This window comes from Dromiciops gliroides, chromosome 2 (genome assembly GCF_019393635.1).
Source record: "Dromiciops gliroides isolate mDroGli1 chromosome 2, mDroGli1.pri, whole genome shotgun sequence".
Classification (NCBI taxonomy): Eukaryota; Metazoa; Chordata; class Mammalia; order Microbiotheria; family Microbiotheriidae; genus Dromiciops; species Dromiciops gliroides.
The window spans coordinates 610,392,277-610,416,556 of record NC_057862.1 but is presented as its reverse complement, the minus strand read 5'-3'; the positions used below and the strand labels follow the sequence as shown (position 1 = coordinate 610,416,556).

The 24,280-nt window shown below is 40.9% G+C and overlaps 1 protein-coding gene across 4 annotated transcripts in view; it reads left to right on the top strand.

The window, feature by feature from the left end:
* Positions 1-11,753: 11,753 nt before the first annotated feature.
* The window catches only part of MTA3 (metastasis associated 1 family member 3), a 223,845-nt gene continuing 211,318 nt past the window's right edge, over positions 11,754-24,280 (top strand). For all 4 annotated transcript variants that reach the window (XM_043987809.1, XM_043987807.1, XM_043987806.1 and 1 more), the window contains exons 1-3: positions 11,754-11,862; positions 14,703-14,770; positions 21,645-21,738. In XM_043987809.1, coding sequence (XP_043843744.1) covers positions 11,835-11,862; positions 14,703-14,770; positions 21,645-21,738 — 190 coding nt within the window. In that variant the 5' untranslated portion in view covers positions 11,754-11,834. The remainder of the gene's footprint in view (positions 11,863-14,702; positions 14,771-21,644; positions 21,739-24,280) is intronic.

Here is a 24,280-nt window from a genome sequence, read left to right as displayed (position 1 = left end):
GATCTCACCATATGAGGTGGGAGGGTGAGGCTGAAATTAGTCAGAGTTGCTTTCTCTGGCACAGTTCTCTCACTCACCCGGCCGGCTGCTTACACCCACCCCCAGGCCCCAGGCAGGGAGGAAGCTTCTGAGCAGAATACTCTATAAATGCCCCAATGGAAAATTGAGCTTTAACGCTGGATGAAATCATCAAACCTTCAGCAGCCTGTCCAGGCACACACTGCCCTTACCCCTGGCTGGTAACACCAACCAGAGCAATCTTCTCCCCCATCTCCCTCACCCCCACACCCCACTCCAAACTTGTTTTGGCAAAGTAGTCCTGGGCTCTGATCTCATTAACATGACCTGTTGAACCTGTTCCTACCCATGCAAGAGGACTCAAAGCTGAGTGAGGCTTGGTCTCCATGAAAGACTGGCCACTATCTCCCAGGATGGTAGTGACCCTGAGGCTCAGACCAACATATTAAGTGCCCCAGCCCTTATAAGGTGGCCTCTTACTTACCCTAACCAGATAGCTACAGTCTGCCCCAGGGCTGTGCCTTAGAAATAGTCACATTCATTCACTCAAACATTTATTAAGCAACTATTTTCTGTTTAATAAAGCATTGTGCTAGATGATTGTAAAGGCAAAAATTAAATAATCCTTGCCCTTAAAGAGCTAACATTTCTTCTTCTTCTTCTTCTTTTTTTTTTTTAGAATAAGATAATAGTTTATTTAGGGGCTGGGGAAGGGAAACCAAGAGAGAAATCCTTGAACTTCTTCTCATGGGGCAAAGACATGGCACAGAGTGTGGTTCTGAGATACCAATCTCCCAGAGCTAACATTTCTAATGGAGGTATGTGTAGGAATAACATGTACTGTGCACAAATTGTTCAGTTAATTCAGTCACGTCCAACTCTCTGTGACCCCATTTGGGGTTTTCTTGGTAAAGATACTGCAGTGGTTTGCCATTTCTTTCTCCAACTCATTTTACAATTGAGGAAATTAAGGCAGAATTAAGTAACTTACCCAGGGTTGCGCAGTAAGTGTCTGAGGCTGAATTTGAACTCAGATCTTCCTGATTCCAGGCTTGATGCTCTATCCACTGAACCATCTAGTTACCCCACTGTGCACAAATAAATAAATACTATATTTAAAGGAATACTACATTTAAAGAAATTTGGAGGGTAGGTGAAGCAGGAGAGACCTCATTTGAATCTGGCATTTGAGTGGATCCCTAAAGGAAGCTTGGGATTTTTAAGAAACATCAAGGTGAAGAAAGAATACATTCCAGGTTGGTTTTTTGGGGGGAGGGGGATGCAGGAAGGGGGGGGTACACCCCACCTTGGCACCAAGCCAAGAGATGGAAGTTTTATATGAGGAACAGTATGTAGACCAGTTTGGCTGGAATGAAGAGTATGTGTAGGAGTCAATGTTGATCATTTGTGTCCAACTCTACACTTTCTTGGCAAAGATACTAAAGTGTTTTGTCATTTTGTTCTCCAGTGTGTGCCCATTTTATGGATGAGGAACGGAATACAGGGTTAAGTGATTTGCCCAGGGTCACACAGCTAGTAAGAGTCTGAAGCCATAATTGAACTCAGATCTTTCTGACTCCAGGCTGGTGCTCTATCCACTGCACTGCCTAGCTTCCCTCCATGCATAGGAGAGTAAAGTGCAAATAACTTGGAAAAGTAGGCAGGATCCAGAGAGTGACTCCTTCTATGACACTTGAAGACATTAGGGTTATTAAGAGACACATGAATCTTCTCCCCATAATTAGAATGTAAGCCACTTCCTTATTGTATTGGCTCTTCCAAATGATCAAATGAATTCACTTTCCCAGTTTGCTCAACTCCTGTGTTTGCATTTCAAGCCTTCTACTCTGCTCTAGTTTTTTGTTTTTGTTTTTTTGCGGGGCAATGGGGGTTAAGTGACTTGCCCAGGGTCACACAGCTAGTGTCAAGTGTCTGAGACTGGATTTGAACTCAGGTACTCCTGAATCCAGGGCCAGTGCTTTATCCACTGCGCTACCTAGCCGCCCCCCTCTGCTCTAGTTTTAACCCCACTGGAAATAATACTTGGAAGATCTATATTCTATTGAAAATCCTTTTTTTTTCTCTTATAAGATTATACTTAGTTTTTCAGGGTAAGTTTTTCTTTGCAATAAACCTTTATTCTTTGCCATTTGGAATGTCACATTCCAAGATCTGCTTTCCTTTATAATTGAAATGACCAAGTCTTATTTGCTTATTTGATCTCGACTGGTTCCTCTGTCCTTATATTTTTCCTTTCTGATTGCTTGCAATACTTTTTGTTTTTCTTGGACCTGAAAACTCAGAATTTTGCCTGTGATGTTCCTGAAAATTTCTTGTCCCTCTCTCCCTCTCCCTCCCTCTCTCTCTTCTTCCTTCCTTCCTCCTTCCTTCTTTTCAGGAGGTGACTGGTGGATTCTTTGCATTTTTCACTTTGTCCTGTTCTAATTGATAATATTCATTTATGATTTCTTTAAATATGGCATGCAGGGGGCAGCTAGGTGGCACAGTGGATAGAGCACCGGCCCTGGAGTCATGAGTACCTGAGTTCAAATCCACCCTCAGACACTTAACACTTACTAGTTGCGTGACCCTGGGCAAATCACTTAACCACAATTGCCTCACTTAAAAAAAAAAAGTTAAAAAAAAATATGGCATGCAGGCTTTTTCTAGCCATGATTTTCTGGTAGTTCAATGATTCTTAAATAATTTCTCCTTGTTCTATTTCTCAGGTCAGTTGTCTTTAATAGTACAGAGTCGGCCAAAAGTCATGAAGAAGGTATGATGTTTTAATAACTTTTTGAAAATTATTTTCAAATAATTTATGCCATTCATGAGATTTTACCCCTTTGTGACTTTTGGCCCACCCTGTATATACTTTACATTGTCTTTTTTTCATTCAAACTTTTCAGCTTGTTTTAATATTTCTTATTGTCTTATGGAGTTATTGCTTTCTGTTTGGCCCACCTTCTATTCTAAACTATTCTTTTAAACTGTTCCAAACTATTAATTTTCTTTCTCATTCTTTCTTTTCTAGTTCTTATCTCATTTAACCTTACATTTGTATCTCTTGCTTCATTTCTTGTAATCTTTGTGACAAGTTTATTTTTCTCTCTGAGGTTCTACTTGGACTTGCTTTTGTGTTTGACTCTTGGACTTCTCTCAATCCATAATTTTTTGTGGTTCTTGGCATTTTCTTCTCTTAATCATTATCTCTAGCCACAGTTTCTGGAATGAGTCTTCTGTACATGAGTCACACTCTATTTCCTCCTTTAGTCTTGGATGGTATGGTCAGCTCCTCTTGGTCCTAGATGCAGTGGCTAAGACTTGGTCATAGCTCAGCCTGCTGGCAGCTCAGCTCTTACATTTTGGCCTTGGTCCTTTCTCTGTCACCTTCTCCTTGCATAGTCCTGAACCAGGAGTTGACTCTGACCTTTCTTGTAAGTTTGACAAGTCCCAGTCAAAAATTGATTGTGCTGGTAGCAGGCCTTCTGCAAGACCCCAGGTGTTTTGCTAGATCAGAACAGGTTGTCTGGATATTGGTCCAGTCCCCTGCTGTGGCTATAGTATGGCTGCCTAGGTAGTGGTTTGGTCCTGCGTACCTCAAGGAGTCCAGGTTTGCCTTTCCCCATACCCTCCACTGGTTTCTAGTGGTCTTCTTTTGGACTCCTGGACTGGATGGAGGGGCTTATAGCTATTTCTCTTTGGTTTTATCATTTTTCCTTCTTGTGCATTTCTAGAGGCTTAGTGAACTGTTTGGGGGAAAATCTGTGCTCCTCTAGGTCTTAAAATGCCACTATTTTAGCCAGAAGTCCCATGAAGCATTTTAATAGCCTTTTTTATTTTTTATTTTGGCGAGGCAATGAGGGTTAAGTGACTTGCCCAAGGTCACACTGCTAGTGTCAAGTGTCTGAGGCTGAATTTTAACTCAGGTCCTCCTGAATCCAGGGCCAGTGCTTTATCCACTGAGCTACCTAGCTGCCCCCCATGAAGCATTTTAAATGTCAAACGGAAGAGTTTGTGTTTTCCCTTTTTCAGCAGGGAGGTAACATAGTCAGGCCTTTGCTTTAGTAATATAAAATTCCCAGTTCCATGAAGGATAGATTGGAGAAGGGAGATACTGGAGGTAGGTAGAACAATTGGTAGGATATTACAAGAGGTGATAAGGACAAAAATGAGGGTAGTGGTAGTAGTCATGTAAATTGAGAGAAAGGGACAGATGCAAGAAATCTTATGGAGACAGAATCAGCAGAGACTTGACAACTAATCTTCAACCTCTTCTTAGCCTTTATTTCATTCCCTATTACCTGCAAAAATGTATACATCCTCCCTAATTGAAAACAAATTTTCAACAGACCTGCAAACTGTCATCTTATGTCACTCTTCCCTTTCATAGTCAAACTAGGAGTAAAAGGTATCTACCCTCCCTACCTCTTCCTCTTTCTCTCTTACCTACATCTCAACTCTTTGAAGTCTGGCTTCCAACTTCATTGTTAAAATGCAGTTGCTGTTTCCAGAGTGACAAATGTCTCAATTACTAGATCTTATGGTCTTTTTTTCAGATTGCAGTCTTTCTCATCTATGTGCTGCATTTGACCAATGGCCACCCTTTCCTCTTGGATATCTTTTTGGGGATTTTGTGATATCATTCTCTTCTTGTTTTTTTCCTACTTGTCTAACCATTTCTTTCTTTCTTTCTTTCTTTCTTTCTTTCTTTCTTTCTTTCTTTCTTTCTTTCTTTCTTTCTTTCTTTCTTTCTTTCTTTCTTTTTTTTGGTGAGGCAATTGTGGTTGTGACTTTCCCAGGGTCACACAGCTAGTAAGTGTTAAGTGTCTGAGGTTCGATTTGAACTCAGGTCCTCCTGAATCCAGGGCCATTGCTCTATCCACTGCGCCCCTTAGCTGCCTCTAACCATTTCTTTTTAATCTCCTTTGCACTCCCCCAACCTGTTCTTATTCCTTGGGGCTCTACCCTAGAGCCCCAGAGTCTCTGCACTCTCTGTGATCTCATCAGTTTCCATGGATTTATCATCTCTATGACAATGACTCTCTGATCTATATATCCAATCCCAGTCTCTTGCCTAAGCATTGATCTCACATAACCAATTGCCTATTGGACGTTTCAAACTTGATGTTCTAGAGACAATGCAAATTTAACAGGTGCAAAATAGAATTAATTATCTTCTCCAAACTCACCTAACAAACTGCCCTATATCTGTGGAAAGTGCCACCATTTTTCTACTACCCAGATTCCTAAACTTGGTGTCATCTACTCCTCATTTTTTTACCCTACATATCTAATCAATTGCCAAATTTCTACTGCTACAATAGCTTTCACACCTAACCCCTTCTATCAACTCAAACAGTAACTAACTTAGTTCAGGCCTTCATCACTGCTCTCCTCCTAGATAATTGCAACACTCATAATTTGCTTTCCTGCTTCAAGTATCTCCCCATCCCACTGTATCCTCCACACTGCTTCCAAAATAATCTTTTCTAAAGGCCGACCTTACTATGTTCCATACCCCCCTCCTCTCCCCTACACACTCAGTCAGCTCCAGTGGCTCCCTATTGTCTCTAGAATAAAATATAAAGGCTTCTGCTTAGCTTTTGAAGCCCTTTATAACCTTGTCCTGACTTATTGTTTTAGCTGCATTGTAAATTACTCCTCCTTCTGCACTCTGCAATCCAGCTAAATGGGCCATGTCTCTGTCCCTCCATACTCTATCTTCTATCACCATGCCTTCATAACAGCTGTCCCCATGCCTGGAATGCACTCCCTCATCATCTCTCCTCATTGAATCTCTCACTGTCTTCAATGTGCAATTCCTTCATTATCTTTTTTTTTTTTTTTTTTAGTGAGGCAATTGGGGTTAAGTGACTTGCCCAGGGTCACACAGCTAGTAAGTATTAAGTGTCTGAGGCCAGATTTGAACTCAGGTACTCCTGACTCCAAGGCTGGTGCTCTATCCACTGCACCACCTAGCTGCCCCCATTATCTTGTAAATAAGTCTTTTCTGATCTCCTGAACTGCTAGTGTACTTCCTGGGAAGCTACCTCATATTTGACTACTTGGTATGCATTGGCATTTATTCTCTTCATATTCTGAATATACATATATATGTAGGCAGCTACATGGTGAAGTAGATAGAGTGATGGATCTGGAGTCAGGAACACAAATTCAGAATTGGCCTCAGACACTTACTAGCTGTATGACCCTGGGTAAGACAATTACCTTAGTCTGCCTTAATTTCTTCATTTGTAAAATGGGAGAAATAATAACTCCTATCTCAGGGTTGTTGAGAGGCTCAAATGAGAGACATGAAACAAATGAGATATTTGTAGAGCGTTTTGCAGCCTTAGAGCAATATATAAATGCTATCTGCTATTATTATTATTAATCATCATCTACAAATTATCCTTCCTGTTAGAATTTAAGCTCCATGAAAGTAGGTACTATTTTATATATTTTGTCTGAATAAATACTTGTCGATTGATTGAGTTTGTGAGTGAGAAAGAAAGTTGAAGGTGACCTTGAGGTTGCAAACATGAATGATTGGAAAGATATGGTACTTCACAAGAAATAGTAAAATTAGGAAGAAGGGAGGATTTGGGGGGAATGACAATGAGTTCTGTTTGACTTTGAGATGCCTAGGGATCATCTAGTTGCCAATGTCCACTTGTCAGTTAAGTGGGATTTGAGTTCAGTGGAAAGTCTAGGGCTAAATTCATACACCTGCAGAGGGATGATTGTTGAAACCATAGGGGTTGATGAGATCACCAAGATAGCTAGTACATAGAGAGGACAGAAGATTAAGTCCTTGGGTACACCTACACAGAGGGGGTGTGGACCTGGATCATGTGTGATCTGGCAAAGGAAACTGAGAAAGACTGGGTAGGTGGGTAGATGAACCTGAAAAGTGGCATGAAAGCCCAGGGAGGAGACAGTGTTCTAGGAGGAGGGAGTGGTCAACAGTGTTAAATGACAAATGAGGCTGAGATGTCAGAAAAGATAAGGACTCAGAAAAGATGATTTCGCATTTAAAAGATCGCTAGCAGTTTAATGATGAGGCCAGAAGCTAGACTAAAAGGGCTCTGCTATCTCCTATTACTCACACCACCCTGCCTCTCCCCCCAGTACATTAAGGATACCTAGTCCCTTCTCCCTGCTATGTTTGCTATCCAAGGCAGTATTCCAAGCTCCAGATCTTTCCTTTATCCAATCATAATAATAATTCTAGGATACTTTGATAGACCTGAAATTTCATATATGTGAGTATTCTCTTCCTTGGTGTAGATCACAACTATTGTAAAGGATGAGAAGGCAGAGAGAGATTGTATGAAAAATGTGATAAGACTTGCAAATTAAATCAATTTTGCTTTATTACTTAGCGACTATAGCTCTCAAACTCATGACAAGATCGCTCCAAAAAACATCCAAATAATACTTAGTGACTATAATATATACATGGGTTTAAGGGATGCTGACAAAAAACATATTGGGGGGGGGCGCAGCTAGGTGGCACAGTGGATAAAGCACCATCCCTGGATTCAGGAGGACCTGAGTTCAAATCTGGCCTCAGACACTTGACACATACTAGCTGTGTGACCCTGGGTAGGTCACTTAACCCCCATTCTCCTCCTCCCCCCCCCAACAATGGGAAAATAAGATTTAAATACATGAAACAAAAGAAAAAAGAAACAAAAGCGGTCAAAGACTCATAGACTACATTGAAGCTTCACATCTATATATCATGAACATTTTCTTCCACAACAGAGTTGGGGGGTGTGAAACATAACAAGTACTGAATAATACAGCTAAACCTTAAATTGACTTGATCTTAATATATAGGAAACAACTGGTTATAGGCATGGGAGTAATTTTCCACTTGGAGGTGTACAATTAGATGATGGACTTGTTAGAACCAGGATCAAAATCAATACCAAATTAAAAGAATAAAAATAGGAAGGCATGGCATGCAATTAAGAAAACTCAGGGTTTTAAAATAATGAACTGCTGCCATGAACAAATGGCTGAAATAGTTGTAAATGCTAACTTTATGTTCTAGTCATAGATGTAGAACAGAGATAAATGACTTTAATCAAAGCAGAAGGCAAAATGGGGAGAAGAATTGAATATACTTAGTTTATTAAGGGATTAATTGTGGACAAGTTTTTTTTTTTTAATTCACAAATGTCGAAAGAAGTAAAACATGCTAAAATTGCAATTTTTACATAAGTATTTGAACCACCAAAGCCAAAAAGTGTGATGTGCATCCTATGGAACATTCTAGAACATAACAGAAATGTGGTCAGTAAAAATGAAATTTATTAAGTTCATTTATCAAATGAAATTAGGCTTATTGGCATGAACTTAGTCTTCAACAAACAAAAGAATGGGAAGTAATTTAAAAAATAGACATCAACATAGACAATCACTACTTCCTAAAGAGGTAATAATTCTCACCAGCTTGAATTATCTTTTTCTAAGACTTGAGAAAGGCAATATAGCTTGATTTTAAAGAATTCAATTCAATTCAACAACCATCAAGTTTAACTTAGTGTACATCTTTTGCTACAATGAGGAAGAGGAAGCCCCTCTTCCCCCTGAAAATTCCTCAGTATGCAGAACAATATCTTCTTGCCAAGCAATTGGCCAATGGCAATGCCAATTTAGATTGTTTTGGGGTAAAATCTCAAAAGGGGAGGGTAGTGGAAGATTATCAATATTATCACTTGACCTTATAAAATAATGAAACAAGGTACAGCTAGGTGGCACAGTGGATAAAGCACTGGCCCTGGATTCAGGAGGACCTGCGTTCAAATCCAGCCTCAGACACTTGACACGTACTAGCTGTGTGGCCTTGGGCAAGTCACTTAACCCCCATGGCCCCCCCCCCCCAAAATAATGAAACTGGTGGAGTGAAAAAAATTATAGAAAACTTGCCAACGGGCCCAATAAAGCCAGATAATTCTCTGAGCATTGAAGGATAAAACCAGGAGGACAATATAAGATAAAAAATGGAAAATCTCTATAAGATTTTTTTACACCAACCTATTTTTTTTCTTCAAAGACCATGAAGTATACCATATTTGGATTCTAACATTATTGTCTCTAATGTGATACATGAAGAAGTAAAAAGATTACTAAGGAAAAATAAAATGGGATGAGCAGCTGGACTAGATGAGGTTCATACTTGAGAGTGATTCTCTTTCTTTCCCAAGAAGACAACCGTTGAAGTCTCCTTCCTCTAGCATACTGGTGTCTGAATAGTTATAATCAGAAACAAATTTGGAATTGTCTAGGAGTTAACTTGCAAAGCTTCCCTGAAAATTTCCCTTTCCTGGTTAGAGGTATAGATGCCAGTACTCTAGTGCATAGGGAATTCACAATCATTACTCCTAGGTTGGGGTTCAAGAACAGCATCTTAAACTCTATCTTAGGTCTGTGTAAGCACATATCTATCATTGCCATCTGCTTCTGCTGTAGGTTGTCAACATTGGTGGAGGAAAAGAGGCCGAAAGGGAGAGAACCACTCTCCCTATTTTCTACTCTGGAAGAAGGCACAGAGGCCTGTTAGTCTGCCTCCCTGAGTCTCAGTCACTGGGAACCACTCAGGAGTTAACTCCCTTTACATCATTATCTAATTACAAAGTAGAGTTGCTAGCAGGCCTTCTTGATTCAGAAGGTGATACAAAGTGGTGGTGGTGCTGGGCTGATTACAAGTTCTGTGGGTTCTGTGCTACCAGACAAATCAAGCAGTCTTCCCTTGACGCCTCTTTGAAATAAGACAGCTAGCGATTCCCTACCACAGAGAATATTTTGATAAAAGTCTAGTACAATTGTGATAGCTTTAAGCTGAATGATGACAACTTCATTGCTGTTAATTTTCTTCTTAGGGAAGTAGAAAAGACTTTGAATTAAAAGCTCACAAAGCCCTTGTTTATGCAGTCCTCGAAAAGGTGGATTTCTTTTTCTTACTTGCCAGAGTTTTCTCGTTTGGCTACACATAAAATCTTGAATTCATCAGAAAATATCTATGTTTATTGTATCAAAGTAAACGAATGACTTGTCAGAAAACTAATAAAGTAGTCTTTCTCTTCTGGAGAGTAAAAAACAACACACACTACAAGAACTAGCGAGAGAGGATGTTTCTCAGTCAGAAACTCCAAAGAAGGAACAACAGCATGGGGGCATCTTCATGTTTATTAAACAACAATGTTTGGGAACAGTTTGGAACCTTCGATATAGCTTGGGAACAGTTTAGTTTCACTAAATAAGGTTGTTTGGGTTCATTTGGGGATGGCTAGCTAGCTTCAGACTTTATTTGGTTTCTTGTTTTTGTCAGGATATGAAGAATATCAAAACCAAGTGGTTTGTTTAGAGGACCAAATTGGGAAAAATAAGGACCCAGTGGGAAGCTTAGCTGCAAATAGCTTGTTACTGTCCATCACTACCAACCTGGTTGTCATGTGGTTCTTGCTAATGGGGCTGGCAGGAAAGGCTGGCTAAGTTTTCCTAACGTTGACAATAGAAAAAGAGACGTCCTATCTTCTCAGCTGCCCTCCACCCCATTTCCTTCTGAATTCCTACTCTTCTGAAAGAGTATTTGCCTTCAAAGGTCCCTCCCTCTGTTTGCACCCTGGAAAGCCTCGAACTTCTAAGGGACAAGAGAACAAGAATTGGACCTACAAATTGACGCGTTTAGGGACCAAGATACGTGCTTAGCCTTCCCTCCCCCCTCCTCCCTTGGCTCCTAAGGTTCCTAGTTTAATGGGAAGTACAATGCAAGGTTCCTTCAACCTGCAAGACTAACTTTGTGGTTAAGAAGGAAGGCTAGCTGAGTTCTTCAAACACATTGGCAAAGTGAAAAGCATCATCCCGTATTCTTCCCTCCTAGGGGTTCCCCACACCCTCCCATGTGTACATCTCTGAAGCCACAACAGCCTTCATGGGTACCTCTGTCTTCAGCCCTCGAGGAAGCTCGTTTGTCAGGCACTCGATGCAGCCACTTCGGGGCCAAGACATTTGTTTAGCCCCGACCTCCAGGTTCCCTCCCCCGGTCCATACAGGGCTCCCACTTGAGGGGAAATAGGAGAACCGGATTCCCTCACCTTGCATGACTATCTAAGTAAACTCAGACCCACACACGCAGTTGAGGAAATACCACAGCATACTCCCACGTTTGGCTTATGTGCACCCAAACTGCAGCACACACACACACACGAGCTCCCAAGGGTAGCTACTGAGCTTGAACCTAAAGGGGGTGATTGGGCAAGAGTAGAAACTGCTCATACAGGTGTGTGTGGGGTGGGGGTGGGGGTGGGAAGAGAGGGAGGAGAGCCTCTGTGCTGGGATCATCCCAAATTCTCTAATGGGTCTAAGACCCTGAAATTGCCAAACTTTAGACCCCTCGTTCTCTTCTTGCGCCCCCGCCCCAATTCTCCCCAACGATCTCCCGCCAGTCACCCATGCCCGCCCCTTCGAGGGAAGGGCCCTATTAACCCGTCGCTGGCCTGGGGGGCGGGCCGCTCCCCCCTCCCTCTTCTTCCCCTCCCCCTCCTCTACCTCCTCTCCCACCCCCTCCTCTCCCCCTCCCCTCCCCCTCCCCTCAGTGAGGCGGCGGCGGCGGCGGCGGCGGCGGCAACAGCAGCAGCAGAAGAAGCAGCCGCAGCAACAGCAGCAGCAGTAACCGCGGAGGCGGCGGCGGCGGCTGAGGCTGAAACGGCGGCGGCGGCGGCGGCGGCAGCGGGCGGGGCTCAGCTCGGGCTCCGGCTCCGGCTCCGGCTCGGGCTCGGCGGGCGGGCGGGCGGGCGGACATGGCGGCCAACATGTACCGGGTCGGAGGTAGGATGGAACCCGGGCCTGGGGGAAGAGGGGGCGGGAGACCTGGAACCCTAACCGCTGGAGAGAGCGGGGGAGGGGGTGGGTGGGGGACAGATCCCCTCCCCCCTGCCCAGTCCCGCGTGCCCCCTCCCCCTGGGCCTGCAAGGGCCGCCCCCCCCCCGCGTGCCCCCTCCCCACGGGGGACAGGGCCGCCCCCGCGTGCCCCTCCCCCTGCCTTTCTAGTGGCCGCCCCCCCTTCCCCCAACCCCCGTCTCGGTTCCTCTCTCTCCCTGGCACCCCCCTCTACCCGCGTGTCCCCTCTCCCACGGGCCTACCAGGGCCTCCCCCCTCTCCCCTCCTCCCCGGGCCTGCGTGGGCCCCTCTCTCCCTACGGGGTCACGAGCAGAACGCCCTCCCATTCCCCCGGGGTAAGAGCCTCCGGTGGTGAGGGCGATCGAGCATCCCCCTGTCCCCCCTCCCCCCGCAATGTGGGTGCAGGGCAGTGGGGCCCAGTGAGTATGGAGCCAGGCCATCGGTCCCCTGGCGGGGGAGCGTGGGGGCGGCCCGCCCCGGGAGCAGGCGGGCGGGCGGACAGGCGGAGGGAGAGCCAGGCAGGCCTGTCTGCAGGGGCAGAGCCCTGGTTATCCGCCCTCCCCGCCCAGGGGCCCTGGTCTGCCCAGCCCAGCCCCGGCCCCAGCTCCCCAAGGAGGCAACCGCTGATGGGGAGCAGCAGCGCGTTGGGTTAGCGCCTGCCTCTTGGAAAAGGAGAGCGATAACGCGAAACACAAACTTTCTCCCTTCTCGATTCCCTCCTGTCCCCTTCTTGACAAAATAATAATTCAGATCGTGCAGTGCTTGCGTCTGAGAGGCTGCTCTTGCTTCTCTTCTCATTAGCTCAGCTCATGGCTAGTGGTGGGAGGAATTACACTGGTACTGGCTAAATGAGGCCACTTTGTAGGAAAAAGACAGACAGGGAAACAGGCACCAAGAGAGACAATAACAATGGAAATCCAGCCTCTCAAATAAAACACACAGTGGGAAGTTTCCAGTGAGCCTATTAGATTGAGACAACAAGCCATACTTCAATTTTTTTTCTCCTTTTTTTGTTGAAAGCTTGCTCTGATAACCACACATGATGCTAAACGGGCCCAAAGGGAGTGAACTGAAGAATTTGCTGTCCTTTTTTTCAGGGGGCCGTGCCCATGTTAAAGTCCTTCCTGGTATGGCTATGTAAAACATGTAAATATTTTTAGTTTTTCAGGTTACTATGACTCTTAAGTACAGAAATATTTGCTATCCCAAGCCCTCACGTTGTTTTTTGATCCATTTTTGAAAAGTTAGTTGGTCATTGAAATGTCAGACTTGGAAACCTTTAAGTTACTAAGTAGCTCTTAGATGAGGAAAATGGAGACATTTGTGTTACAGACGAAAGTAAATTGTCTATGAGGGGACATGGTTGTACCTACTGCCTTCATCGTATTGTATTGGCTATGAGAGAGAGCACATTGGAGTGCCATTTATTCAGTGGGGCTTGAATAATTAGAGCTAATGATGTTCAATCAGCCTGGGGTAATGCAAAGAGCATTGTTTTGAAGTCTGGAACTGGGTTCTAAACTTCTGTTGTTTTAGTGAACAGAGTTCAGAACAGGAATCAGGGGTTAGAATTGCACCTGAGCCTTTTAGCTCTGTGATTCTGGGCAAGCCACTTAACCCTTCCATACAGTTTTCTCATCTGTAAAATGGATTAATAGTAGCACCTATCTCACAGAGAATCAAATGAGCTGTTGGGTCAAAATTTTCTTAAAACTTAGAACTCTTTGTAGATGTGAGTTGCTTTTTAAAAAATTATTCTTCCTAGTGTAACTTTGGGTAAGTCAAACACTCTTTACTTCAGTTTCTTCACCTGTAAGTTGAGAGGGTTACATTCCATGATCTCTCAGGCCCCTTCTAGGTCTAGTCACATAGGCTTACAACACAGGTGTCATCCCAAACTCCTCACTGTCTCAATTCTTATATCCAATCAGTTGCAAAGTGTTATCTGTTCTACCTTTAAAACATCTCTTTTTATATTCACCCCTTTTCTCCTCTGACTCTGACACTGACTGAGCTTGGACTATTGAAATAACCTGCTGGTAGGTTTCCCTGCCTCAAGTTTCTCCACATTCTAGGCCATCTTCCACCTAGATGTCAAAGTGATCTTCCTTAACTGCAAGTCTGACCAAATTATTTCTATTGGCTCCCTATTGCCTTCAGGATCAAATATAAAATCCTATGTTTGGCTTTTAAAGCCTTCATAATCTGGCTCCATTTAATCTTTCCAGTCTTCTTATACTTTACTTGATTATTTCCCCTCCCCACCCCTAATCCCCCTTCAGGTTCTCTTCCTCCAGGGACAATGGCTTCCTTGCTTTTCCTCAAACTTTTTCTCTCCCTCCCCCTGAGATTCTCTCCAATTGATTCTGTATATATCTTGTAGAATATGCATGTTTTATTTCCTATTAGATGGTGAATTCTTTAAGAATAGGGGCTATCTATTGCCTTACTCTAACATTTAGCACACTGCCTAACATATAGTAGGCACTCTATGAATGTTTGTTGACTTGACTCTAAAAGTTTAATTCAAGTTAACCATGTTAATGGAAATAAAGATATAAATGAAATTCTTTGCCTATGAATAACAAACGTGATATATGTACTGTATATTTTATTTAAACTTGGTTTTACAGTGAATGAGCTGAGAGGTTTGGAATATGAATTGTGTACTTTTCATGACGAATCAGATCAGTGTCAAAATGATACTATCCTTTGTATGTTAATTTTGAAGATATTAAGAGGGTTTTTTTTTTTACCTTTCATTGCAGATTATGTCTACTTTGAGAATTCCTCAAGTAATCCATATCTAATCAGAAGGATAGAAGAACTTAATAAGGTACATACTAACTTTTGCCTTTGGTCTGGTATAGTGGAATTTTTATCTTGTCTTGGGTGAAAGGCATGAAAGGTTTTAACAGTTTGCTTTCAAATTCCAGATCCCAAACTTTTTGAATGATGTCAAATTAAAATACATTATGACTTAAGACTCCTGAATTGTTTTCTTGCCTATTATTCCCTTTGAGACAACTGTTGCTGTTAACTATACCATACTTGATATTTGCAAAGTACCATAAAATTTGCAGGGCTTTTCTATATTATCTCATTTCATCTTCACAAAAGCTGTGATGTAGATGCTACAAGTATTATTCTTCCTTTTTTTTTTTTGGAGGTGAGAAAACTGAGGTTCAGAGGTTGTGACTTGGATAAAGTTATAGCTGTCATGCCCCTGAAATCTGTAGATGGCACTAAGCTGGAAGATACAGCGGAAACACTGGATGACAGGATTTTTTTGTTTGTTTGTTTGTTTTGCAGGCAGTGGGGGTTAAGTGACTTGCCCAGGGTCACACAGCTAGTAAGTGTCAAGTGTCTGAGGCCGGATTTGAACTCAGGTACTCCTGAATCCAGGGCCGGTGCTTTAACCACTGTGCCATCTAGCTGCCCCATGGATGACAGGATTTTAAAAGATTTTGAAAGGCTGGAGCCTTGGGCTGAATCATATAAGATAAAATATATTGGTGACAAAAGTCAGTTCTTACACTTGGGTATAACACATCAATTTCACAAGTACAAGATGGAATGGAAAAGTGTTTGGGAAAAAATGGGTGTGTTGAGACCATATAAACCAACAGTTGATTTAGTGATGTTGCAACAGCCAAAAAAAACCCTAATGCACTTTGGGGCTATGTTAAGGGAGGCAAAGCTTCTAGAAATAAGGAGATTATAGTTGACCCTATATTAATTAGACTTTATCTAGAGTGCTGTGTTCAGATCTGGGAACCACAGTTTGTGAATGACATTAATAAGGTGGTAAGTATCCTGAAGAAGGTAGGGTAATGAAAGGCCTAGAGTTTGTGTCATATGAGAAACTGTTGACAGAATTGGAGGTGTTTATCAAGAAGAGAAAACTTCTTAGGACATGGTAACTTTTTTTTTTTTGGTGCGGCAGCTGGGGTTAAATGACTTTCCCAGGGCCACATAGCTAGTAACTGTCAAGTGTCTAAGGTCAGATTTGAACTCAGTGCTCTATCTACAGCACCACCTAGCTGCCCCCCTGGCATGGTAGCTTTTTTTGGGGGGGGGGCTTTGGGGGTTAAGTGACTTGCCCAGGGTCACACAGCTAGTAAGTGTCAAGTGTCTGAGGCCAGATTTGAACTTAGGTACTCTTGAATCCAAGGCTGGTGCTTTATCCACTGTGCCGCCTAGCTGCCCCCCCTAGCATGGTAACTTTGTAAGAATGTGAGGACTATCTTGTTGAAGAGGGATTAGGTTTGTTCTATTTGGTTCCAGAAGGCAAAATCAGAAGTAGTAGTTGGAAACTAAAGAGACTAACTTACATTTGATGTCAAGAACAACTCAACTATGAGGGCTTGTTCAGTTGTGTAATGGGCTTCTTTGAGAGGCGTTGAGTTGTGCCTCACCGGAGGTCTTTAGGCAGAGATTAGGTCTAAATGGGCACCAAAGTTCTACCCAACTCTCTAGTTCTGTAATTCTCATTCCATGACTTGTTATGCAGCTAGTAACTGTCAGAAGTCAACTTTGAACCTAGGTTTTTATGATTTCAAAGTCAGCACTCTATCCACCATCTCTTGCTGCCTCCCAATATATATTAGATGCTTATAAACTTCTTAGAGCCCATTTAGGAAATCACTCATATAAAAGTGATAGCGAACATGTGATTATCAAGCATTTATTAGGTGCACTGTGCTAAGTGTTGAGAATACAATGAGAGGCAAACATGGTCCCTGCCCTGAAGGAACTCACAATCTTATAGGGGAGACAACATGCAAACTATGTACAAATAAGATTTGGACAGGATAATTTGGAGGTAATCTTGGAAGGTATTACAGAATTGGGAGGTGAGTAGGTAAGGAAAGACTTATTGTAGAAGGTGAGATTTCAGATGATGGGAAGCTAAGAGGTGGGAATGAAGAGGGAAAATGTTCCAGGCATGGGGAACAGTCAATGAAAATGTAAGGAGTCTAAAGATGCTGTTCAAGAATAGCAAGGAGGGACAGTATCACTAAATGGTAGAGGACATGGAGCACAGAGTAAAGTGAAATAAGATTGGAAAGGTAGAAAAGGGACCACTATGTGAAGTGCTTTAACAGACAAGCAGAGGATTTTTTATTTGATCCTGGAGTTGTCGGCCACTGGAGTTTACTGAATGAAGAGGAGTGGGGGGGGGCAGAGGGGGGAGGTCATGCTTGCACTTTGTAGGAAGAAGATCACTTTGATAGCTGATAGTAAGGTAGATTGGAATAGAGAGGGACTGGAGTCAGGGAGACCAATCAGCAGGCTATTATAGTAGTCCAGGTATGGCATGATGAGGGCTTGCCCTAGGGTGGTGACAATGTCAGAGGAGAAAAGTGGGTATAAAGTATGAGAGATGTTGAAAAGATATATCAATAGAACTTGGCAACAGATTGGATATTGGAGATGGGGTTGAGAGAGTAAAGAGATGAGGAGACTGGGTAATCAGAAAGATAGTGATAGCCACAAAAGTATTTTTTGTTTGTCCTTCATTCCCAAGAGGATCATAACATCAGGGTGATGTCATGACTTGTATTGATTTAAGTAAAGGAGGGCTGTGCAAGGTCACCAACCTTGTTCTCTGCTCCAGAGCCATCTGGTTTCAGTGGCAAGATATATGTCAGGGCAATGGGAGATGATCCTGGATGTTTTTTAAGGCAGTTGGGGTTAAGTGACTTTTCCAGGGTCATACAGCTAGTATCTGAGGTGAGATTAGAACTCAGGTCCTCTTGACTCCAGGACCAGTGCTGTATTCACTGGGCCACCTAGGAAGGGAGGGTTTGGAGGGAAAGAGAATAAGTTCAGTTTTGAACATGTTTAGTTTATGATGTTATATATGAGGCATCAAGTTTAACCTCCCTCATCAGTTTCCTCATCTGTAAAAATAAGGATAGTACTTTGAGGATCTATGTTTATACATAACAATTTGCAAGTTTAAAGCCCTGTGTAAAGTCAATTAGTGTTACATACATGAGCTTGTGAGAGAAGTTATAAACTTGATTAATTTGAATCTACTGCTTGTCTATGGTTGCCATATAATTTAGGACTATATAGAATGAAACTTTTTCATGTTGAATTCAATCCCTGATGCCTGTATCTTGATAAAGCAAATAATTGTTTGAAGTGAATTAGGATGTATTTCTACTGTAGGTACTGTAAACCTCCACCAGAATATTACTCTGGCTTTATTTTGGAGTAGAGGTGAACTTGGGTCTCTAAAGTGTATGCTAGAGACATCTGAGCCCTTGCAAGTTCTACCAAACTGGACAAACCTTCCACCATGGGCCCATTTGATGGACCTCATGTCTGTCTCCCATAGATAATCTGAGCTAAGCACAGAGAAGCTCATGAAGTTGACTGCAGAGTAAAGAGTGTTCTGGTCATGGCAGTCTAGATGACCTAAGTTAACAAATCTATTGATCTTTAGAGGTTTTTTTTATATCTCCTTCATTTCTGAATATAACATTGGTCCACCGTAGCTAAGCAATCATTCTTTCTAATAAAGATTTAAAAAAGAGAAAAACAAAGATCAAAGTTAACTAGTACATCAGTGGAAAATGGCATGTGGCATAACCAGTGGGGGAGGAAAGGCTTCCTCTGAAAAAAAGGGAGGGAAGTATGTTTTCTCAACTCCTGTGGGGCTGTCTGGAAGATTTAAGTTAGGGAAGGATTGTGGTTTGCTTTGGTGGTATCCATGCTAATGAAATTATAGAAATTTGAAGGAAAGAAGAGATGCTAAAGAAATTGTGAACTGCTGCATGTGTGGACCATAGATTTCTAACTACCCTTTTATTTCTTCACATTAGATTGAGAGATAGAATTGTAGCAGTGTAAGAATACATAGTTAAGGGGGCAGCTAGATGGCGCAGTGGTTAAAGCACCGGCCCTGGATTCAGGAGTACTTGAGTTCAAGTCCGGCCTCAGACGCTTGACAGTTACTAGCTGTGTGACCCTGGGCAAGTCACTTAACCCCCTATTGCCTGCAAAAAAAAAAAAAAAGAATACATAGTTAAAAACTTTTTGATTGCTAGTATCTTACAATATTATTTTGGGGTTGTGTATTGATTAGCTGAATGTTACTGATGACTGATGGACTAAATGGATGATGCCCATGCCTAAAACCAAACATTTTGACCTGTGATCTGTGAACTTTAAAAAGTTTAAAAAAAATAACTATTTCACTATAATTGGTTTCCTTTATTATCCTTTGTATTTTATTTTATGTATTTAAAAATATTTTGAGGTGTCCATAGGGTTCACCACACTATCAAAAGGGTCCATGATAAAAAAAAGGTTAGGAACCTTTTATCTAGAAGTTGAATGAATTATAGACCAACTCTTTTGATGTAAGCTTAGATTTAAATAAACTAATGAAAATCTGGTCTAAGCCTTCAGAGTCCCTAGGTTGCTGAGCATAGTCTGATCTATGCCCAGGTGGACCTGGGACATTGAGCCTTGTTGTAATTTTTGCTTTTCTGTTTTTTGGGTTTTTTTTGGGGGGGGGGCAGGGCAATGAGGGTTAAGTGACTTGCCTAGGGTTACACTGTTAGTGTCAAGTGTCTGAGGCCAGATTTGAAATTTTTGCTTTTCTGGAACAGTTTACAGGTTGCTTGTTAGATTACCCTCTAGAAGCTTCGGTCAGTTTAGGCTTACCATTTCTGGGACTCTAAGAAAATTCAAGATGAGCTTGTAGCTTGAGAAAGTTGGGATAGAATTATCCTCTTGTCTTCCCCTGATGTTAGCCAACCTCCTATTCTGCTGACTCGAGGAATATGGTCTCAGACAGTTCTCTAAAGCTAGGCAATTCATGAGTCAGAAAGCTCTGAGTTAACAACAAATATTTATTAAGTAATGAAGAGAAGCCTTGGAAAATGAAACATAGCTGGAGGAGTCTGACTTTACTCTCCCTTAATGGATTGGGAAGGAGATAAGAAGTGGGACATAAAAACTTAACAGATTTTTATTTCAGACATTTTTTTTCCCCTGATGGATTGAGAAGATAAGAACTGAGACATCAAAACTTTACCAGACTTTTATTTTTCTGAAATGTCTTGCTCAAGTTGAGGCTGGGAGGAATGCAGAGGTCAATGATGGAGAAAAGGTTGGAGGACAAAAGCATCCTTCTCTATTATAACACATACCCCCAAGTGTCTATCAACAAATCTGGGGCTTGACTGATTAATCAGTCAAAAGAATATGAAAGAAGAAATTAGGTGGAGTTGAAAGCATGTCTCTTCTTTTATGAATAAGCACATTTTAATTAACCAGCAAGCATTGATTAAGCCTTTACAACATGCCAGGCACACTGATTAAATTAACTTAGTAGTTCTTACAAGTAGAGACCTTACCACTGAAGATGAATTCAGTGCAAAAAACCAAAAAGTGTTGAAAACATCATGTTTTCCACTTAAGATCATACAATTTAAAGCAGGAAGTGACCATAAAGGTCTTTTAGCCTAATCCCTCATTTTCTAGATGAGAATGAGAGAATAAGGAAACTGCCAGTCAGAGATAACTGCGTTTGGGGAGTCAGTAGGTAAGGTGATTTAAACCCAGGTTCTGAGATTCCAAATCCAGCCCCTTCCATTTCACCTTGATATCTGCTCCTTGAATTTTCATCAGGGTTTCCACTGACAGCAAATGATTATCTTGTAGTCGAGGCTTTTCATGGGTGATTTGCATTTGCTTTGCTTTTTCATTCACAAGGTTGCTGTGAATTGGTGATTTTGAAGTGTGTTTTTGATTCTAGTGTTTTGAGATATGGTATTATTTTGACTAGGATTTAAATGATTACAGTTTTGTGGAGCAATATTTCTGCTACATTTCTCATTCTAAAATATTGCTGTTGAACTACATAAATTGACAATTTTATGGCTGCATTTATGTCTCCTTAGGTCTTTTAATTTATATTTAGTTGTGTCTCCAAGTTTTCAGAGAAATTTGGAAAATTTGTGTGAAAATAGAAGTCATAACATTCTATTGTAGCTAGGTGGTTTTTTTATTATTAAACTTCATAGTGAATGATAGACTTTCTTGAAAGCTTTCAGAATTAATAGAGAGTTGAGAGTAGGGTAGAGAGCACCAGATGCAGTAAATTATAACATAACTGAATATTGATTATATTCTGTGCTGTAGTCAAGGAGTAAAAAGAGTTGATATGTTTGTAACTCATGAAAGTAAACTAAATATACTAAGAATATTGACTATCATGGATTTATAGAATCTCTTGGCTCATTAAGTTATAAAATCATTCTGTTTCCTTGTACCAATAGAGTATTGGTGTCAAACTAGTATGGAGGAAATATGGGGAAAGGTTGTTGGCCTGCAGATTGGCATATGCTTCCTTTGAATAGGTTGGGAGGAAAATAATCATCAAATATCAAAAACTAGTTAAAATTTTTTTGTTTAATTTCTTGCACCTAATCAACCCAATATGACATATCAGCTTAATCTATACCAATATGTTATTTTAAAATGTACATTCCATTTATATCAGAAACTGAGTACATGTTGATTATTACTTTTGAGTATGAATTTCCTTAGATCTGTTTCATCATATAAAAGTTTTGAATAGATATTTAAGAAAGATCATAAATTGATCATATACCATGAGTACTCTTAATTTGGAAACTGAATCTAATATTCAACAGAGATGACCTTTTTTTCCTTCTTTTTCTTAGACAGCAAATGGCAACGTGGAAGCAAAAGTAGTGTGCTTTTATAGACGGCGAGACATTTCCAACAGTCTTATAATGCTTGCAGACAAGCATGCTAGTAAGTCAATTTTCTTTTATTTTGGCATTTTGATGTTTTCTTTTCTAGGTTATGCGCCATGTGGAGAGAGTTATGCACTTTATTCTATTTTCCCGTAGTTGCTTGTTTCCCCACTTGTCTTTCTCATCCATTTAGATCTAATACATTTTCCTGGTGGTTGATTATAGTAGATTTTTTTTTCTTTCAGGCTGCATCATTTAATTATTAATTAGTCATGATGTAGAAATAGAAGCCTTTGCCTGAAGTGGCTTAGCAAAGAATCAGCACTTTTGTGAGGTTAATATATTGGATTAAAATTATGGAAGACATGTTTTGTAATTAATTGATTTTTATATGGAAAAGTTTTCTTTTGAGAGGAGGGGTACCTAATATTTTAGTCCTTTTATTTGAACTTCTTTGTCAAAATGTGCACTAGTTATAAGTGAAAAATTATAACTAGAAATGGAAAACTTTTGACTATAGAGCATTGAGTTTATATATATGGAACTTTAGAGATCAGACTTCTAGTATAATTCCTTTAATTTAATGTGAGAAAATTGAGGCCCAGAGTAGTGAAGTGACTTATTTGAAGTTACACAATTTTTAAGTGACAGAATTAAGATTTAGAGTGAAGATTTCTTACCAATAGTCTGATATTCTTTCTACTCTTATTGGGAATTTATTTCTTCTTTATACCTGTATTATCCTTTTCTGTAATTTGTCCGTGTCTTTGAAATAGATCTTTCTACTTCTATTTCTTTTAAAAGTATAAAATTTGCATAGAATCAAAATACTAGTATTGAAAATCCCATCCATAAGTCTGTTAATTGTACAAAATAAAAGAAAGACTTTGTTTAGGATGATACTGTGATCTCTTTTATAACCATTATCTCAGTCTTTGGAACTCTGAAGTTGTAAGTCTGGTAATATTGGGCTAATTGTGTACAAGGGTTTGGTGTCCCACAGACTAATTTCTCAATAGTTTCAACATGACAGTCAGACTAATAAATAAAAACTCACATTTATATAGAACCGAAAAGTTTAGAAAGCACCTTATATGCAACAGCTGTGTGAGTGAGGTAGGTATCTTCTGTATTTTCAAATGAAGCAACTAAGACCTGTGGAGTGGTCTGTCTTTGGTCACATAGCTATTAATAAATATTGGAGCCAGAATAAAGACCCAAGTCTCCCGACTCTAGCTTACGTGCTAATGCCTATTATACCATGTTGTTTTATTCCTGTCACTTTTCTTAGCTTTGTCATATCCCTTATCATTTTGGCCATAGTTAATGAAAGGAAGGTATAACATGGTGTAGAGCACCAACTTTAGAGTCAGAAGACTTGGATTTAAATCTGCCTCTTTGTTTTCTTACTACTCATGTGATTGTGGGCAAATTATGTCTCCTTGAGTATCAGCTTTCCTTATTTATCAAATTAGGTGGTAGTCTTTAGGTTCTTTTCATTTCTAGCATTTTTTGACTCTTTCATGATCACAGACATTTCTGTATAGTAAATATATTTGTAGATAGGAAGCTAGTAGACTTAGATGGATTTGAAACTGGTTGTTGAATGACCAGAGATGAAAGACAGTGATTAGTGAATGTGTGTGTGTGTGTGTGTGTGTGTGTACACACACACACACATTCACTCTCTTTATTTTTTTTTGGTGGGGCAATGGGGGTTAAGTGACTTGCCCAGGGTTACATAGCTAGTGTCAAGTGTCTGAGGCCAGATTTGAACTCAGGTACTCCTGATCCAGGGCTGGTGCTTTATCCACTGTGCTACCTAGCTGCCCCACTCTCATTCATTTTTATAAGCAATTATTATTTCTTCTCACTGACAGGTGCCCCCTCCCATCAATAAGAAAAAGTCTTCATAATAAATATATATAGTTAAGAAAATAATTTCCATATTGGCTATGTTCAGATATCTCATTCTGCATTTTAAGTCCACCACATCCATATTAAAAAGTGAGTAGTGGGCAGGTAGGTGGCACAGTGGATAAAGCACCGGCCCTGGATTCAGGAGGACCTGAATTCAAATCCAGCCTCAGATACTTGACACTTACTAACCATGTGACCTTGGGCAAGTCACTCAACCCTCATTGTCCTGCCCCCCCCCCCCCCCCCCCCAGTGGATAATGTCTTTCATCTTGAGTCCTCAGGATTCATGGTTTGTAATGAGTATATATCAATGTGGAGGGAGGTTTCTAGCAGAATACTCCAGTAATCTGTCCTTGATCCTGTTCTGCTGAAAATTATTATTAATAACTTGAATAAAAAAATGAATGCCATGTTTATCAAATCTACTGATTTCACAAAGCTGGGGGTGAATTGCTAGTACACCAAATCATAGAATCAGGATCCAAAAACATATCCTAATAGATTGGAAAGATAGGCCAAATCTAACATGATTAAATTTAGAAAACATAGAATTTCAGATGTGGAAAGGCTCTGGTGGCTAACCAGTCCTATCCATACCCGATAAGGAATTCCTACAACAATTTACCTGACAAGTGGTCTAGTCTTTGCTTTGGAGATCTTCAATGAGAAGAAACCCACTA